Genomic DNA, 21127 nt, shown 5'->3' with positions numbered 1-21127 from the left:
AACTTTCTATGTAAGTGTAGGGTGCAATCTACCCCCAAAGAGGAAAGGGACTTGTGGCATTTCCATATCACATACCATCTTGAAAGGCTGCTGTTAGGGCAATTTATCCTTAAGGGTAGGGTGTCATAGACAGAGTGACCCTAAACTGGCTTTGTCCATTTTTCATAATATTGTACAGTCTATAGTGGCTGAATTTTTTGGTATTTTATACAAGTGGAGGGGGGCCTAGAGAGACAGAAACCAAACTGGCATTCTCCATGTCAATTAATATTGTACAGTCTATAATGGCTGAATTTTTTGGTATTTTATACAAGTGGAGGGGGGCCTTGAGAGACAGAAACCAAACTGGCTTTTTCCATTTCTTTACATATTTAACTATAAGTGTAGGGTGTAATATACATTCAAAGACGATGGCTGCATTGCCAATATGCATAGATGGAGAGGAAGACAATCTGTTTTGTGTGTAGAATAGGCCTACCAACGAAGAATTAAACTGTTTTTTTGGATGATTTATTACCTCAACAATTAGATTACTTGTCTCTAAAACAGTTGGAGCACTAAATTGGGTTAATTTAGGCCCAAAAACATGGATTTTCAAAAAAAATAGCAAAACAAAACCAAACAAAACCAAAACCAAAACCAAAACACGCAATGGCGGTTTTGCAAAACCAAAACCAAAACCAAAACACGACGGTAATCCAGATCCAAAACCGAATCCAAAACCAAAACACGGGGGTCAGTGACCATCTCTAACTTAAACCCACTATACCTTTGAGCATTAGCTTTAGTAGATGATGTAGAATGACTAATATCATCATGACTGGTGCCAGCAGCTGGTAGCCATATTGATGGTGCTGAGCTATGGCAATGGAGAGTGACAAGAACACTGCTACCCATTCTGTTTCTGTGTGAGCAATGGCACTGAGACTGGAGAGTGACAAGAACACTGCTACCCTTTCTGTCTCTGTGGGGGCAATGGCATTGAGCAATGTCACTGGAGACTGGAGAGTGATAAGAATACTGTCTGCTACCCCTGTTTCTGTGTGAGCAATGGCACTGAGCAATGGCACTGGAGACTGATAAGAACACTGCCACCCCTCCTGTTTCTTTATGAGTAATGGCACAGAGTAATGTCACTGGAGACTTATAAGAACACTGTCACCCCTCCAGTTTCTGTGTGAGCAATGACGCTGAGCAATGGCCCTAGAGGCAGCCAAGAATGTTGTTACCCCTCCTGTGTCTGTCTGAGAAATGGCCCTGGATCATCGTGGTACTTATGGAATCTAACTCTCAAGATCCGATGACGCGTCAATGACATTTTGCCTCTATTTCAGTTCTGAGGACGCGGGAAAATACTGAGCTGGCTCGGCTCAGTATTTGGATTGGTGAAGTCCACGGAGTCCCGGTTTTCAAAAAACCAAGCCTAAGTATCCCTACTTGAAATGAGCTTGGTGTACAAGGAGAAGACAAGAAACATTCCATTCTTTACATTGCAGAAATGGCCCTAACACTCTCATGTTTATGGCAGATTTGAATTAGAGCAAATAGGAATTTTTTTTGCTACCTAATTAACTGCATGTAAAGAGGTGTCTACAAAGCTGTTAAGTTTTCCCACAGATTTCAAAGATATACTGGTAAGATCTCTGCAAAATGATGTGTCTGTCAAATCACAGGAAATAATAATTCAACAAATGGTACTGTGCGGGCAGGCTCACTTCAAACATGAAGTGATTTTTAATTTTTTTTTTAAAGAAAAATTACATTATTCTTCTATGATAAAAAAAAACCCTGAAAGTGACCAGTTTTGAAGCTATACACCATCATCAGACTATAAAATTAAACACATACTTCTGACATATTTAACTGAATATTGAAAATGAATAGTGCACATTATTAACATATCTGATAATAATCAGTTACCTTTTAATTTTCAGTTAGATCAACTTTTATGAACATATACAAAACATGAGAACCTTTTCAAAGACATTATTAAAACGTAGCAAATACGGTCCAATTCTCATTTTAAATATTGTCCATATACGTTATTTTATACAGAATAATATTATATGTAGAAAATAAGACAAAGTTATGAATTAAATATGTCAAATTTAAAAACTGCTAAGAATCACAGCAGTAATGTCAACTATTCCTACAGAAAATCAGCTGACAATGATGTTCTGAGTCAGAACTGTTAACAAAAAAAAAAATAATTTCTTATTAAGGTAAAATCATCGCAGTTTTTTTACCAAAGATAATAATAGTTCTTAAGGAAAAGAATTAGGGATCAACTGTCCTTGCTTATAGTATTGCATTTGAGTGTTGTTTAGATTGGAACTCTTTGCAGTGCTCCACATTTTATATTCCTATAATTATTCTTAATACATATACACTCTGCTACCAAATGGCTTTACTAACAGCGCATTGTCACCTGGTTACGGAAAGAGTCTGGTTGGATAGGATCCTCAGCAGCCAAAGAGATGCTACTTAGTAAAATGAAGAGCAAGATGAAATTGGTGAACGTGGTGGCATTCACAATACGATGACATAGTACTCTGATTCTATAAATAACAAAAAGGAAAAGCAAAATAGAAAGAATATGAAAGATGGGAAATATGAAAAAATGACAAATAAAGACCAATAGCTAATTAAGAAGAGGAATTCCCAATTAATTCAATTAATAGTACTCAAACGGTTTGAGTATGTGTAGCCAAATTTGGCATTCTTCTGGTCATATGGCAACCATATCAAATTACTGTTTCTGTCCATGTAAAAATCCTTACAGCATTTCTGAAATTAGTTTTGTTTTATGAATTTACATGACAAATTTTCGCTTGTCTAATCTAGTTATAGTCGTAAGGACTTACTTGTTGGTTGGGCTGAAAATAAAGAATGAGCTGGCCTCCGGCATTGGCACTGCCTTCTCTTTTAATTGCAGCTCTGCCAGAGGGCGAGGGCGAGGACTTAAAGGGATGTCAGGCTCTTCCTCCTCATCATCACCTAAAAAAATATTGATTGATGGGAAATAAATGATAACATAAAAAGTAGTAAAGCATAAGAAGGAAAAAAGAGGAAATCAAAACGAATTAACTTTAGGATGAACTACGAAAAAAAAAGAGCTGCATGCCATTTACACTAAATTGCGAATGCCAGAAATGATCATTTCCATACATTTGCAAATGTGTGCAACTGAGATTTCTGCATTTTTATGTACAAACTAGCAGAATACCCGGCGTTGCCCGGGATTTAAAGAATTTTAAGACACAACTGTGTTACAAAGTGTTTCTCTGAGTTTGAAGAGACCAGTTACTGGATGAAGCGGCATTAAAGCATTCCCAATATTTAAGAAATGATCAGCAAACTGACCGTCCATTGTGTTGCCATGCAGAGAAACTCTCATATTTGTGGTTAGTCGCAAAGTGCGAACATGCTTTCAAAGATGTGATGATATAAGGCATGCATTAATTTCATCCGCCATTGTTCCTTTTGGAATGACCGGCAATGTTTGTCGAAAATCTCCAGCCAATACAACAGTGACTCCACCCATTAGTAAATCATTGCCTCTTAAAAATTGAAGTGTTTGATTGAGGGCCTGTAAAGCATTTTTGTGTGACATGGTGCATTCATCCCATACAATGACCTGACATTGCTTCAGAATCTGAGTTTTTTCTGTTCGTTTAGTGATATTGCAGACGTGAGTTTCACTTCGGGCCAGATTAAGGCAGCACAGTGGCCTAGTGGTTAGCACGTCTGCCTCACAGCACTGGGGTCATGAGTTCGATTCCCGACCATGGCCTTATCTGTGTGGAGTTTGTATGTTCTCCCTGTGTTTGCGTGGGTTTCCTCCGGGTGCTCCGGTTTCCTCCCACACTCCAAAAACATACTGGTAGGTTAATTGGCTGCAATCAAAAATTGACCCTAGTCTCTGTCTGTCTCCCTCTCTGTCTGTCTTTGTGTGAGTGTGTGTATATATTAGGGAATTTAGACTGTAAGCTCCAATGGGGCAGGGACTGATGTGAATGAGTTCTCTGTACAGCGCTGCGGAATTAGTGGCGCTATATAAATAAATGATGATGATGATGATGATGATGATTAAGCGGTAACTTGAAAGCTGAAAGAGCTGTTCTTCCACCAGGGAGCAAAGTTGCAGCAATTCCAGAAGAGGCCACAGCAATAGCTATCTTGGAATGTACTCGAATTTTAGCAAGTAACAACTTGATGAGAAATGTCTTACCTGTTCCTCCGGGTGCATCCAGAAAAAATATATTTCCCCTTTTTTTTGGAACTTCTTCCAAGACATTGTTCCAGACATTCCAGAGTTATGGTCGTTTTCGATGATTTTTAGGTGTTACCCCCCTCGCCACCCCCACCCTTAGGAGTGCTAGGGGTGTCTTGCCCCCACAATATTTGTTGTCAGACTGTAAGTCATATGTGTACCAGGTTTGGTGTAAATTGTTCCAGACATTCCAGAGTTATGGTCGTTTTCGATGATTTTTAGGTGTTACCCCCCTCGCCACCCCCACCCTTAGGAGCGCTAGGGGTGTATTGCCCCCACAATATTTGTTGTCAGACTGTAAGTCATATGTGTACCAGGTTTGGTGTAAATTGTTTCAGACATTCCAGAGTTATGGTTGTTTTCGATGATTTTTAGGTGTTACCCCCCTCGCCACCCCCACCCTTAGGAGTGCTAGGGGTGTCTTGCCCCTACAATATTTGTTGTCAGACTGTAAGTCATATGTGTACCAGGTTTTGTGTAAATTGTTCCAGACATTCCAGAGTTATGGTCGTTTTGGATGATTTTTAAGTGTTACCCCCCTCGCCACCCCCACCCTTAGGAGTGCTAGGGGTGTCTTGCCCCCACAATATTTGTTGTCAGACTGTAAGTCATATGTGTACCAGGTTTGGTGTAAATTGTTCCAGATATTCCAGAGTTATGGTCGTTTTCGATGATTTCTAGGTGTTACCCCCCTCGCCACCCCCACCCTTAGGAGTGCTAGGGGTGTGTAGCCCCCACAATATTTGTTGTCAGACTGTTAGTTATATGTGTACCAGGTTTGGTGTAAATTGTTCCAGACATTCCAGAGTTATGGTCGTTTTTGATGATTTTTAGGGGTTACCGTCCATCGCCACCCCCACCCAGTAATGAATTTCAATTTTAAAATTTTTTCGTTGCCTCCGTCATGTTTTAATACACTCGTATGCAAAATTTCATGATCTTCGCTTGAAAAATGTGGATTTGTATAGAAGGACGGACAGAAGGACAGAAGGACAAATTTTCTCTTTTTAGGTGTTACCCCCCTCACCACCCCCACCCTTAGGAGTGCTAGGGGTGTCTTGCCCCTACAATATTTGTTGTCAGACTGTAAGTCATATGTGTACCAGGTTTGGTGTAAATTGTTCCAGACATTCCAGAGTTTTGGTCGTTTTCGATGATTTTTAGGTGTTACCCCCCTCGCCACCCCCATCCTTAGGAGTGCTAAAGGTGTCTTGCCCCCACAATATTTGTTGTCAGACTGTAAGTCATATGTGTACCAGGTTTTGTGTAAATTGTTCCAGACATTCCAGAGTTATGGTCGTTTTCGATGAATTTTAGGTGTTACCCCCCTCGCCACCCCCATCCTTAGGAGTGCTAGGGGTGTCTTGCCCCCACAATATTTGTTGTCAGACTGTAAGTCATATGTGTACCAGGTTTTGTGTAAATTGTTCCAGACATTCCAGAGTTATGGTCATTTTCGATGATTTTTAGGTGTTACCCCCCTCGCCACCCCCAACCTTAGGAGTGCTAGGGGTGTGTTACCCCCACAATATTTGTTGTCAGACTGTAAGTCATATGTGTACCAGGTTTTGTGTAAATTGTTCCAGACATTCCAGAGTTATGGTCGTTTTCGATGATTTTTAGGTGTTACCCCCCTCGCCACCCCCACCCCGTAATGAATTTCAATTTTAAATTTTTTTTAGTTGCCTCCGTCATGTTTTAATACACTCGTATGCAAAATTTCATGATCTTCGCTTGAAAAATGTGGATTTGTATAGAAAGACAGGCAGAAGGACAGAAGGACAAATTTTCTCTTTTATATATTAGATAGAAATAGCAACACCTTTGCTGGTTATAGCAGTGTGCTGAGGGATTTTTCTCTGTATTTGTTCCTTGCTGGATAACCCCCCCCCTTTCAAGCACCTGCTATGAACCCATACATTGATTGAGCAACTTCCACTTCTGTATTGTTTACCAGAAATTATATGGATAACCAAATCTAGTATTCACTTACCATTTGGGATTTTGCGTTTTTAACAACAATATCTAATTACTAACATATATTCCATTCTTAAGAAAAACTGCTGCAAAATGCTCCCCTTCCTCTATTTTGGGCTTTCAGTTTTTTATGTTAAAGTGCCCATCTTTTCTGATTTTGGTCGGCATTTATGCCATTATAGACACAGCTTACAGCAAATAACAGCACAAAACAACTGCAGTTCCTGGTCAACATCTGATCAGGAACGTTTAGATGTAATTTGTAAGAAGTTGTGATAATGCAGTCAGAGATTACCCTATTCTCACTGTGTGTGTGGTCATTGTCCAACAATGCAAGTGCCCATAGGACCCAGCTTTTCAATCCAATCACTGTAGGGATGGATCTGTCTAATTTAGCCACACTTGGATCCAGCCATTTGAAGCTAGTTTCAAGCAAACCCAATAGTGACTTGATAGGCCCATGTAATGGCACTTTTAAGCATAATGCAAAATATTAGTTGGTGGTGGCTCTGCTGTGGGATTAATCACCTATAAGTCTTTAAATTCCTATACATGCTCATTTGACTAAAGTGTGGAATACAGTACAGCTTGAGTTGGGTATCTCTTGATGATTGTTTTGTTACCAGTCTAGCATGTCAAGTCTATAATGGCTGCTGATATTGGGAGATTCTAGGGGATTTACACACAAGAAGAATCCTATGTTTACTTTTAGAAGGTTTGATAAATTTTACCATCAAATCAATATGTAGTTTGAAAATATCCAATCCATGCATATACACACATCATCATCATCATCATCTATTTATTTATATAGCGCCACTAATTCCGCAGCGCTGTAGAGAGAACTACGGTAATTTGTATCAGTGCTCAATACTTTATAAAAATGCTCAATATGTTGTTACACATTATAAAACAGCACTTCAACGTGTACTTAGCCACTGGAGTGCTGAAAACAGTCAAATACACAGAACCATATACACAAATGACACAAAACAAGTATGTGAACGAAAAGGAAAATGTATTAAACGTATTGGGTAATCAGTTAGCCAAGAAACAGCTAAAGGACCTATTATGGACACAACAAGGAACGTATCTTGAGATCCTATTTGCGCTGAGTTTTACTACTACATGCAGATACATGTCTTAATGACTCATGCCCTAAGACTCTAAAACATAGTGGTCTCATAAAATTAAAGTGACCCTCTACACATTTTCTGTAACACGGCGGCTTATGCCGATTCAATTTATATCTATACTACTCCAATTGAACATGCCACAACATGATTAAACACCTATAAATATGACTGCTAGCCACTCTATTGGGGGTCATGACCATTGGCAACCTATGTAGCAAACAATACCTGGTATATAACTTAGGTATTACTTATTGAACTGCCTGCTAACAACCTTGGCTCGGAAAAGAATATCATGGGGAAAGACAAGAAACAAGCACAAAAAAGAGAATCCATCAAACTGAGGGAACATTCCCCTCAAACAGACTTAAGATCCTTTTGAACAATGACCAGTGCTAAAGTGGAACCAGACAATCAACCATTGAACTCTTTCTCCACCCTCCTCCCTGAAAAAATCCACTCCAACAGCTTAAACAGAGGTTTCTGCACCCTCTTACATCAGTAACGAAATAAGGGAGAACTTTTCATATATGAAAACTCAAAGAAGTCTCTATCATAAAGAGTGATATATCACAATTAACAAATAATATTGCTTTACTGGAGGAGGGATAAGAGCCCACAGATAATCTGTGTCTCCAACTCAGAGGAATTGTCTCCTCACAAGCTCTTGGGTTGCGATCATTAAAAACCCTGATGGACGATTTACACAATAGGGGGAGGCGTAACAACAAAGGATGCATGAAGACATCCCTCAAACGGGTTTCATTGATGTTTTTTAGAGCAGGATCCAAATTCACAAATCACCTTTGACAGAGCACACAGAGCACTGAAGCCAAGGGAATTGCAAACAGAGAAAACTAGTGATGTTATTTGCAGGCTCCACTACTATACCCAAAAAGAAGATATTCGTGTTACAACTAGTGGCTTTTGACATAAATTTCTAGAACTGATTAACAGAGGTATACACCTATAGCAGCCGCCTTTCCCGTAGTGCTAATAGTGCTCACAGCTACTTGGATGCCCCCAGGTCTTAACTCTAGCGCTGTAGAAGTTTACATGCAATACCGCAGCTAGTACGTAGGAGGCAGTAACCAAGAATAGGAGAGAATAGTCAGGAGCAGTCTGGGGTCAGGGGTCCATAACAAGCAGGTAAATTAGGGAAAGGCCAAAGGGTCAGGGCTGGCAAAGTCAAAGGTCAAGGCAATCAGAGTTCAAGCAGGGTCCAGATACAAGCCAGGGGTCACAACAGGAATCAATATCAAACGGACAGATGCAGACATTTCTGAGGAATATAAGACCGTTCTTCCAGGCCGTAACCCTTCCAATGTACCAAGAAGTGAACTTGTCCTTGGACTCTTTTGGAGAATTTTTTTTTCAATATTGAATTCCTGGCACCCATTGACAGGGTGAGGTCTGTGAGCTTGATGAGGCCTGAACTTGCAGGACAAGGAAAATGGTTTGAGAAGTGAAGAATGAACAGTATTCAGAATTCTGAATGAGAGCAAGGAAAATCCAATCTGAAAGCCATAGGGTTAACTTGCTTGATAATGACAAATGGTCCAATAAACCTGGGACCAAAGGAGCAGTCGGAAATCAGGGGTCTGTAGCAAGAAGGTAAATCAGGGACAGGCCAAAGGGTCAGGACTGGCAGCGAGCAAGGATATCTAGTAACAAAGCCAAAGGTCATAGCAATCAGAGTTCAAGCAGGGTCCAGAAACAAGCCAGAGATCACAACAGGAATCAATATCAAATGGACAATATCCACAGCAATTGGATCAGGCCCTCCCTGCCTTAAATACTGAAATTACCCAATCAGCTTGCTAGAGAGGCAGGCTCATTAATTTAAACCCCCCCTGTGCACGTGCCCGTATGTCGGATGTTTGGCAGGATGCGGAACTGAACAACAGAGCATCTCGACCGTTGCCCTGATGACAGTCAGGACAAGTGAAATGGAAGTGATTTCTCGGCTGTCAGGGCAACAGCTGGGACGAAAGCAACATGGAGAGCAGGCTCTAAAGCCCCTCACAGATGAGCTCCGGAAGAACATCTTATAATACAGATGGAGTTTTCTGTTTGAGGGAGATAGGAGAGTAGTAACCTACCTATTATAAGAAAAGTCAGACTTGGAACTTTCTGCTCCACATTAGGCATATCAAAAATGTAATGGCTCATTATGCTAAATGGAGACTCTTCCTCTTCTGACCAAAGGGTCACAATGGTATACAGTCCAATGTATGAAAAATATGACCAAGGAGGGAGAGGAGCCATTGTCCGTCAGAAGATCCTTGAAAAGGACGATACAAGAGCTGGCATTTTATTGAACTCGGTTGAGATTATTTTTATACAATATTTCCAAACTAAGCAATCTAAATATTGAATTACTTAAGTTTCTATGGGTGGCCAAGGCTACAAAGTGTGTCTTCTAATTCTTAATATTGTCCCAATTGGGGACTTCTTCAGTGTTCCTTGTTTTTCATTGTTTTTTCCAAGGTTTTCACTTTGAATTATTCAGAATATTCATCGAGATGCAGTTAGTGTTATACATGTATTATTGTTATTGTTATTAACCTTTAGACATAAGTGCTTTTCGGTATTAAAGATTGCTGATGTCACTGCAAACCAGTGACCCTCCCCCCCCACTGCATATATATAAATAGATATATTTTTTGGACACAGGTGTAGTTATTGCCACCATGAGTCCTGAAATTGGTAACTTAACTCGTCAATGTATTACACTGTTTATTGTAAGTTTACTGTTGTTCCTTTTTTTCCTCTGCCCTTGTCACTAGGAAACTATCCTACCCCTGCCTTGAGAGTATCGTTCACCACTTATAAGTTTCTAATAGAGCTTTTTGAGATGAGAGAATTATTGCTTAATGAGATAAAATGATCCCCCCTATGGAAAATAAATATATTGTTCTAAAGAGCTAAATATCCCTGAAAAAGATCCTTATGGGCAATAAGTTTGATATAGCGTTAGTCCAGGAAACACATTTCAAACATGGGCTTCAATCCATACTGTGATTGGTTCATCATTACAGAAGTGAATTGTATAGCGCTGCATTTTGTTTTCTTTTAGTATGGGCTTCAGTTCCCCTCATTGTGCAGTTACTATTATCCCAATGTGTCTTATAGTAATAATTTTAAAGAAAAGCAGTAGCTAGTCTATTCTCCAGACACCACCCATTATCAGACATTGTAACCCACAGATAAGAGGAAGGTAGGGACCTCTATTGAAATGATCAATTCTCAATTGCCAACCTTTATTCCTCAAATCAAGGTCAACCTGCATTGTATACCAAGATGTTGGAGCTAGTACAACCTCAGCTTGAAGGCATCATGATAGTAGGAGGCAATCTAAGCTGGACACTAGACCCCAACCATGATATATCGAATAGGGCTCCTAAACACCCTGATAGAAAACACTGTAAGGTAAGAGGCACAAGTTGGGAGACTTCATGAGCACCAGTTGGCTGATGCCTGGAGACTCCTGCACCCTAATGATAATGATTACACATTTTAGTCACATCTGCATTGCATTTATTCCAGCATAGACTATATTTTTATCAGCCACAGGCATATACTCTCCCTCAGCTAAAATAAAATCGATGGATCCTTTTCCAAATCCGGTTGGGTACTTTATATCGATGATCAAAACTCCACAAACACTTACCCTGAAATGTTCAGGGCGAAGATGTCATTCCTGACTGACTTATAATCTAGACTGTTTGAAAAAGTGACGTCCAACAATTGCGATCAATCAACTTCACCGGTACCAGTAAATGACGTCACTGTGAAACGCAACACTATTATTCCTGCTGTTAAGTGTGTAGTGGAAGGAGGCTGCAGCTGTACAATGTAAAAACATTGTACAGCTGTCTGTTGTTAAAATGAACACGCTACCTAAGATTCTTTATATGATGCAGACATTACTAGTACATATTACTCCTAGGTGGCTCCAAGACACAGAAAGAGTGATTAGATGATCTATTTGGGGTAGGAAACCTACTTGCATAAAACAGTATTATCTATATCGGTGTAAACATTTGGGAGGTCTCCATCTTCCTCTCATATCTAGCTACTACCAAGCTATATTGCTGAACAGAATTCTAGAATGGATGGAAGTTAAAGACCGCAAACCATGGGTTTCTATTGAAGAACAATTTCTTCAACTACCCTCAGAGATCGTACCTTGGTTGTCATGTCTTCCTCCAATCTCCCATCTAACGTTATCATCTAACCTCATTAGCTGGAAAAGGTCAAGCAAATTATCATATATTCTATCTACGTTTTCTCCTCTTAACTCTTTCTTAGCTAATCCTGAATTTTCTCTGGAACTTGTTAACCAGAATTCTACGTATGTTCTCATGGTGGAGTTTTCCAGGTGGGCCAACTGGTGAACCCGATAGGAGTCTGCCCATTTGAAGAAATTCAAGTGAAATGAGAATTACTCCACACAGAGTTTTGGAAATACTTGTAGATTCACCACTTCCTCAACTCTATAAAACAAGGTCAATCTGCTCAGAGAGAACTTACTGTCTTTGAACCCCTCTGTGTATCCTCTCAAACCACTACCTAAACAAAATCTACATTTTAAAAACTTATTGTCTAAAAACTATTTGATTAATTACTTCATTTTACAAGGACTTGGGGAAGAGACTTAAATAGAGAAATCACTGAAGAAAAGAGTAGGAAAGTGTTCCAAATTACACATACTTCTTCAATCAGTTCATCAGTCAGAGACCCAGTTCAAGATTTTAGCCCATTTTTACAGACACCCAAGTCTACTTAAAAGATGTACCAGGGGACCTCTGGCGAATGCTGGAGATGTTCCAACGTAATAGAGAGTTACATGACTGGTGGGATTGTCCACAAATAAAATTATTCTGGAAAGAAGTAGAATTACCTAAACTGTGGTGTTCCTATAGACCCAGGATTTTGAGTTATAAATGTGATTAAAAGTCCCATCAGCAAATGCAAGAAATCACTATTACGTCACCTAAGCAACTGTGTGATCTGATGGGGTGCTAGATACACCCTAGCACCCCATCACTTAAGGATTGATATGCCCGGATAGATTACTGTATGACCTTGGACAATAAAATTATTTCTGCAAATGACAAATCCTCAGAATGTATAGCCACATGGCTTCAATGGTTGAAATTCAAATATACAGATTGCTACAAGGGATATGTGTTTGAGGCAGGCTCCAGACATTAAGTTCTTGATTTTCTTAAATGATCAGTGAGTACCCCAACTGTCCTGCTTATCCCTTTCTCTAGTTGTTGTTTTTCAATCAACTCCTGACAGTCATCCCAAATCACCATCCCTTCTATTCCCTTTACCTCTCCCCACATTTTCCCTAGTTGACTCCACATTTTTCCATATATTTTATATTTTCCCTTTTGTTGCAATGTTATGAAAAATACTGGAAAGTTTGTGTAAGATTGTCAATGTTTATCTCCTGTTTTCCTTTGCATGCTTTCAGTGGAAACAGAAAAAAACTTTGCCTCATGCGTTAAATATTAATATTAATTATTTTGCTTATTTTTCTGGGCTAATAAGGTTTAATTTTAAGGGCAACACAGTGGCTTAATGGTTATCCCTTCTGCCACTCAGCACTGGAGGTCATGAGTTCAATTCCTGACCATGGCCTTATCAGTGTGGAGCTTGTATGTTCTCCCTGTGTTTGTGTGGGTTACCTCCCACACACCAAAAACATACTAGTAGGTTAATTGGCTGCTATCAAATTGACCCAATTCTGTGTTTCTGTCTATGTGTGTTAGGGAATTTAGACTATAAGCTAAAATGGGGCAGGGACTGATGTGAGCTCTCTGTACGGCGCTGCGGAATTAGTGGCGCTATATAAATAAATGATGATGATTTTATAGTTTATGTTTTATTTGCATATATGTTATAGTCAGGGCTGCCAAGAGGAATTCAGGGCCCTGGTACAATAACTTTATGGGGCCCCCCGTATAGTTGAGTACGTAAAAAAATTTAGCGCCGTCGCTGAGTTGCGGCGCAAAATTGCTAGTGGGTGTGTTCTTACAATTGGGCGTTGCTATGCATCTTTGGGCATGGCCAGGTCACCCTCCTACAGAAAAGTTTCTCTTCTCTCTTTTCTTGCTTCTTTCTTGGTCCTCTCTGTACCGCTCCTCACTGAATGTTGGGCGTGACTTGATGACGTTACGCCCGACATTCAGTGTAAACAGAGCAGAGAGGAAGGAGGAGGGATGCCGGTGCCGCGATCATGTGTATATTTTTTTTTAATACCCTGCTCCCCCCACCAACTGAGGGGCTGAGCCTCCCCCCCCCCGCAAAAAAAAAAGCAGAAAAGAAAAAGAAATGTAAGTTTAGACAATGCAAAAAAAGCCCCCCCTAAAAAACATGGGCAGTGAGGGCCCAGGCCATCTGGCTTGCCCGGGCATAGGTAATTAGTACCCGCCCACCCCCCCTCTCGGCGGCCCTGGTTGTAGTCAGAAAAAAAAAAGAAACTCTCAATTTATGTTATAAATGAGTTACTTGTCTTAAAACAAATAATTAAGTAATCAATCTATAATTTAGCTTCATTTGTGAAAATGTTTCACTTTTGTAACAATGATATTCTCCTTAGTGTTGGAATCTATCTCTTGCTCATTTAAGAATGATTTTTTTAGTTATTTGAGGCTCCTGTCTCTATCCAAGAAAGGGTCCAGCTCCTGAGAATTTGCTTTGCTTTGTGCACAGTTTCCGCATGCGCAATCAAGCCCAATTGCATGAAGATTTTCCAACTGGTCATTCTTTATTTTTTTACTAACAGACGTATGTGCAGTATTCTTGTAACATACGTGGTGAAATCCACTAATATCAGTGTTTGTTTACTTTTAGTTTTTAATACAATTATTTATTTAAATGGTATATTTCTATTTTTCCCTGGATTATTTATTTGATCTATTATTTCTGAATTTATAAAATGTTGTAAATACATGGGTTAATGATTCTATTGATTTAAACCAATGAAGCCTATGAAATATGGTTATACTAGTGATCCATTTTGCATATACTTTGTTTATTTATTGTATTGGATAATCTTATGTAGAAATATTTTTCATAGTGCATTTGTTTTATTCAACTTTTACATCTGATGAGTATATAAGACCCTTTGTGCTATCAAGCTTCATTCCCCTGAGGCAGTGGTCAGAGGACCATGTAAACATTGGAACCACAAGGGAAGCACTTACTGATTTACTGAGATTTTAATGATTAAAGTCACTGCAGAAAGGAGAAAATGATTCCTTTTATATTGTGTATGGACTTGTGACCAAATTTCAGCCTTTTGTTTGTGTGACTACATTTTTAAATTGGATTATACCCATTGGTAGAAATCGGAGGTGTATACGGTGGTCTGCCATTTCTGCTACTGCTTCAAACTATCAAATTCCATTCACTTACTTTCCCATTACATTTTCCATGTTGTCACTTCTAAATTCCCACTTTGACCACTGATTATATACTATACCATGAGAAATATTCTCATATATAGGCAATAAATATCTTTAGTTTGACATCTTACACATTACTTATTGTTTTACTATTGAACACCAAAATGTTGTTTTGGTGTTGAATAAGTTTCACACACTATTTCATACCACCCAACTGTCCCAATTTCAGACTCAAATGTGTGGAAATCTAAAGAGATTAAGCTTACTCAGAAATGGCCGGCGTCTAATACCAAAGTGGGTGTTTTTGGATAAATCGGTGGTGGGAATTGAGTGGATAGGCAATGGGGCTTATTTTGTTCTATTTGGAAATTGGGACGTATGCTATATGCTTGTTTATTTTAATTTCCTACATACTATGCGCTGGAATATTTTATGCAGTACATTCAGGACCCTGAATTTAGATATGTTGATTTAATATTTGCTTTACCCATACATGGGATGTGTTTACTGGCATGACAGAATGAGGTATCTAAATATTACCAACTACAAAATTAAAGCATCCCCCCCCCCTCCCCTAACTCAGATCAAACCATGCCCCAATCCACTCATGCCATGCTCTTTGTTTGATTCCACACCCCTTTTCTGTGGGCAATGCCCCTATTGACATCCGAAAGTCCAGAGTGTTGATGGTAATGCATTTATAATGGGAAATATGCAGTATTGCAGTTTCCCCCAAAATACAAATGCCCCAAAATATTTTCCTATGCACAAACATTGCAGTATGTTCCTACTACACATTTTCACACAACATTTTACACATATTCATAAACACACAAATGCACATATCTGCAAAAGCCGCCTAGCATTGGACCACACCTCTAAATTTAACTTATTTTTCTTCTCTCAAAATTCCAGTCATTTGAACCTCAATTATGTCAAATACTTCACAACATAAGGATCAATAAATATTTAACTGGTGGTATACTCATGTTGCGTTTGAAACGCAACACAGGTTTTCACTCATGTGCACAAGCCCTAAACAGTTTAAACAACTGTGGAAAACAAAGGAAAAAAGGAAAAGGAATAAGAACTGAGGGATGAACTAAGCAGGAGGGACGTTAAAAGCTGAGGCTGTATCACTAAGCTGCAGTTAGTCCTCTAGTGTATAAAGTTTAACAGAGGAGGAGTATGCCCATCTGATGTCACAGGGGAGGGCTAGGTATAATCTATAAGATTGATGGGCGGGAAGTAAATTATTCTCTTGAATTCGGGAAGTTGATGTTGGCTGAGCTCATGGGCCTGCTGTGGATGTTCAGGCTGTTCTCTGGGAACGGTGTCCAGTTTCTGGTGTATTGGTGTTGCTGGTGGAGATCCTGGGTGGCAAGTTTCCGGAAAACGCAGTGCAGTCGATGGCCAGTGGTTGGGGCGCACATGTGGTAGTGGGGTTGCTGAATCTGCCTCTCTTCGAGAAGTCGGCTATAGTCTCAATCCAAGTACCGCCCCTGTGGGTCGGCATGTGGTTGCATGCCTTTTAGTCCAGAAGGGTTGTGGGTTTGCAGTGCCAGGGACAGATGGTCCCGGTAAGGTAGATATGTGCGCCCGGGGTGTGTTATGGTTGTCCCCATGTTTGCGGATGTCCCTTGGTTGATGATGGGACATCCTGTTTGCCTGGCGAATGTCTATCACCGAGTTTGCTGACTGCCCCATTTTTTACTTCATCTGACTGTTTTTGCCATTTTATTCAGTGTATTACTCCTAGTGTACCTAGCCATCTACCAGGGCCGGACTGGGACTAAAAATCAGCCCTGGCATTTAAAGCACACAGGCCCACGTGTTGTGGGCTCCATGCACTATATTGTTGCACACTGATGCTGGCGCAGTGGGCGTTGCTGGTGCTGTACAATATGATGTAGTATGAGTGTGTGTGAGGGGGGTATTTATTTCTTCTAATGACCCTCAACATTACATTGTTAGCACCCCAATTACATCAATAAATACCATGACAATACATTAGTACCCAAATTACAGCAATAAATAACCCCACACACACTCATACTACATCAATCACCCCCCACATTACAGCAACCGGCATCACCCCCCACATTACAGCAACCGGCATCACCCCCCACATTACAGCAACCGGCATCACCCCCCACATTACAGCAACCGGCATCACCCCCCACATTACAGCAACCGGCATCACCCCTCACATTACAGCATCTGGCATCACCCCCCACATTACAGCATCCGGCATCACCCCCCACATTACAGCAACTGGCATCACCCCCCACATTACAGCGTCCAGCATCACCTCCAACATTACAGCGTCCAGCATGACCCCCCACATTACAGCGTCCGGTATCACATCCCACATTACAGCATCCGGCATCACCTCCCACATTACAGCGTCCAGCATGACCCCCCACATTACAGCATCCGGTATCACATCCCACATTACAGCATCCGGCATCACCTCCCACATTACAGCGTCCAGCATCACCTCCCACATTACAGCGTCCAGCATGACCCCCCACATTACAGCATCCGGTATCACATCCCACATTACAGCATCCGGTATCACATCCCACATTACAGCATCCGGCATCACCTCCCACATTACAGCATCCGTTATCACATCCCCACATTACAGCAACCAGCATGACCCTCCACATTACAGCAATACCCTCTCCTACTTAATAACAATACTAAGCCCCAAACACACTACAACATTGCCACCACCACACCACCCTATACTACAGCAATACCACCAATTATACAGGCGCCACTGTAGGAAACCAATGCGGACGCTTCTTTGACAGCGCCGCGGCTGCTGTATAGTACAGTGCTGCCGAAACGGAGCTGCTGCGCATGCGCGGGCACATGCACGGCAGCTTTCTCGCTTTTTTTTTGGGGGGGTGGAGGGGAAACCCCCCATAAAAATCCTCTGTGCGCCCATGACCTCTGACATATATATAAAAAAAAAACATAACTGTTGAATGATCATTTGAACCCACACGGCCGCATTAGAAGTATTTCCATCTACAGCAAAATGTCAGAGAAAAATATTTTTATTACTACAGTAACTGGACATGCGTCTTTTCTATTCATTTTAAATAACACAGTATATAAATTAAGGGGGATAGAGGAGGTGGGTGAGAGATAATTGGATGTGATCCATGAGTTTGATTAGATAGGAAACAGTTAGATTATTTACCTGGAGACGCCTACCCCCTTAACTCACAGGCAGGGCCGACAAGAGGAAGTTTGGGACCCAATACAGCAACTTCTTTGGGCTCCCATCATATTCAACAATGAAAGACTTGTCTTTGGCAGAAGTTCATATGATGCCACACCGTAGTGCGGCCAGTTCATAATATGCCACATCATAGTGTCCCAAGGTCATATTATGCCACATAGTATTACCCTTAATTCATATTTGGCCATGCAGTAGAGCCCACAAATCATATTATGGCATAGTAGTGCCCCCAAATCATATTATGTCACAACAGTGCCTCCAAATCGTATTATGCCACAATAGTGCCCCCAAATAACATTATGCCATAATAGTGCCCCCAAATCATTAGTAGTGCCCAGACAAAAACTCATTCACAAATACAAATTGGTACAGAATATCAGATACTGAGAGTGGGAGTCCCAGGAGAAGCTTAATACACCATTTACAATGCAAACAAAAATAGATATATTGACACAATCACAGATAAAATTTATGACAAGCAGCGTTTTTTCTCTTAATTAAAATTCTATGTACAGATAAATATGCAAAAAACATTACAGCGCAATAATGAACAATACATAGCGTTTTAAACGTCATTGGATACACAGTAGTGCCCCCAGTTCAAGAAAGGATGGTTAAAAACACATTGCACACGAGAAAATATATGAACTTACCTTTAATGGCATTCTGTGTTCTGTTCTCATACTGGGCGCGCTGGGCGATGAGGGATCTGCAGCTGTCAGCTCACGCAGGCAGTCGGGAGCATTCTTAAGATGTCTCTCCCTTTACACATTATTTTACCTATGCCCCTGGACCATCTTCTCCTTAGTCCCTCTCACTTAACCCCCTGTACCCTCTTCCCCACTGGCTCTCTCACCCCTCTGCCTGCACACCCTACCCCCTGGCTCTCTCACCCCTCTCCCAGCACCCCCTTCCCCCTGGCTCTCTCACCCTTCTCCCATACCCCCTTCCCCCCTGGCTCTCTCACCCCTCCCCCAGCATCCCCTTCCCCTTTGGTTCTCTCACTCCCTCTCCCAGCACCCCCTTCTCCCTGGCTCTCTTACCCCCTCTCCCAGCATCCCCTGGCTCTCTCACCCCCTCTCCCAGCACCCCCTACCCCATGGCTCTCTCACCCCCTCTCCCAGCACCCTCTTCCCCCTGGCTCTCTCACCCCCTCTCCCAGCACCCCCTTCCCCCTGGCTATCTCACCCCCTCTCCCAGCACCCCCTTCCCCCTGGCTCTCTCACCCCCTCTCCCAGCACCTCCTTCCCCCTGGCTCTCTCACCCCTCTCCCAGGTCCCCCTTCCTCTTTGGCTCTCTCACCCCTCTCCTAGCACCCCCTTCCCCTTTGGTTCTCGCACCCCCTTCCCCTTTGGTTCTCTCACCCCCTCTCCCAGCACCCCCTTCCCCCTTTGGTTCTCTCACCCCCTCTCCCAGCACCCCCTTCCCCCTGGCTCTCTCACCCCCTCTCATAGCACCCCTTCCCCCTGGCTCTCTCAACCCCTCTCCCAGCACCCCCTTCCCCCTTTGGTTCTCTCACCCCCTCTCCCAGCAGCCACTTCCCCTTTGGTTCTCTCTCCCCCTCTCCCAGCACCCCATTCCCCTTTGGCTCTCTCAGCCCCTTCCCCCTTTGGTTCTCTCACACCCTCTCCCAGCACCCCCTTCCCCCTTTGGTTCTCTCACCCCCTCTCCCAGCAGCCCCTTCCCCTTTGGTTCTCTCACCCCCTCTCCCAGCACCCCATTCCCCTTTGGCTCTCTCACCCCTCTCCCAGCACTCCATTCCCCCTTGGCTCTCTCACCCCTCTCCCAGCACCCCATTCCCCCTTGGCTCTCTCACCCCCTTCCCCCTTTGGTTCTCTCACCCCCTCTCCCAGCAACCCCTTCCCCTTTGGTTCTCTGACCCCCTCTCCCAGCACCCCATTCCCCTTTGGCTCTCTCACCCCTCTATCAGCACCCCATTCCCCCTTGGCTCTCTCACCCCTCTCCCAGCACCCCATTCCCCCTTGGCTCTCTCACCCCCTTCCCCCTTTGGTTCTCTCACCCCCTCTCCCAGCACTCCCTTCCCCTTTGGTTCTTTCACCCCCTCTCCCAGCACCCCATTGCCCTTTGGCTCTCTCACCCCTCTCCAGCACCCCATTCCCCCTTGGCTCTCTCACCCCTTCCCCTTTGGCTCTCTCACCCCTCTCCCAGCACCCCATTCCCCCTTGGCTCTCTCACCCCCTTCCCCTTTGGCTCTCTCACCCCTCTCCCAGCACCCCATTCCCCTTTGGCTCTCTCACCCCCTTCCCCCTTTGGTTCTCTCACCCCTCTCCCAGCACTCCCTTCCCCTTTGGTTCTTTCACCCCCTCTCCCAGCACCCCATTCCCCTTTGGCTCTCTCACCCCTCTCCCAGCACCCCATTCCCCCTTGGCTCTCTCACCCCCTTCCCCTTTGGCTCTCTCACCCCTCTCCCAGCACCCCATTCCCCCTTGGCTCTCTCACCCCCTCTCCCAGCACCCCCTACCCCTCACACATTCGTGACCCCCCCATCCCAGCGAAAATGGTGGTACCCCGAGGACCTCCCCTCCTGCGAAAATCGATATCGATAGATATATTGACACAATCACAGATAAAATTTATGACAAGCAGCGTTTTTCCTCTTAATTAAAATTCTATGTACAGATAAATATGCAAAAAACATTACAGCGCAATAATGAACAATACATAGCGTTTTAAACGTCATTGGATTCACAGTAGTGCCCCCAGTTCAAGAAAGGATGGTTAAAAACACATTGCACACGAGAAAATATATGAACTTACCTTTAATGGCATTCTGTGTTCTGTTCTCATACTGGGCGCGCTGGGCGATGAGGGATCTGCAGCTGTCAGCTCACGCAGGCAGTCGGGAGCATTCTTAAGATGTCTCTCCCTTTACACATTATTTTACCTATGCCCCTGCACCATCTTCTCCTTAGTCCCTCTCACTTAACCCCCTGCACCCTCTTCCCCACTGGCTCTCTCACCCCTCTCCCTGCACACCCTACCCCCTGGCTCTCTTACCCCTCTCCCTGCACACCCTACCCCCTGGCTCTCTCACCCCTCTCCC

At 42.5% G+C, this 21127-nt stretch overlaps 1 protein-coding gene across 1 annotated transcript in view; it reads right to left on the bottom strand.

The window, feature by feature from the left end:
• CACNA1S (calcium voltage-gated channel subunit alpha1 S) overlaps positions 1 to 21127 on the bottom strand; it is a 451977-nt gene that overhangs the window by 165493 nt on the left and 265357 nt on the right. The window contains exons 18-19 of the mRNA XM_075195636.1: positions 2865 to 2997; positions 2429 to 2558 (exon numbers count right to left, since the gene is read on the bottom strand). Of these exons, the coding sequence (XP_075051737.1) occupies positions 2429 to 2558; positions 2865 to 2997 (263 nt within the window). The remainder of the gene's footprint in view (positions 1 to 2428; positions 2559 to 2864; positions 2998 to 21127) is intronic.

Source organism: Mixophyes fleayi, chromosome 2, assembly GCF_038048845.1.
Source record: "Mixophyes fleayi isolate aMixFle1 chromosome 2, aMixFle1.hap1, whole genome shotgun sequence".
Classification (NCBI taxonomy): domain Eukaryota; kingdom Metazoa; phylum Chordata; class Amphibia; order Anura; family Limnodynastidae; genus Mixophyes; species Mixophyes fleayi.
This window is presented reverse-complemented; position numbering and strand designations above follow the sequence as displayed.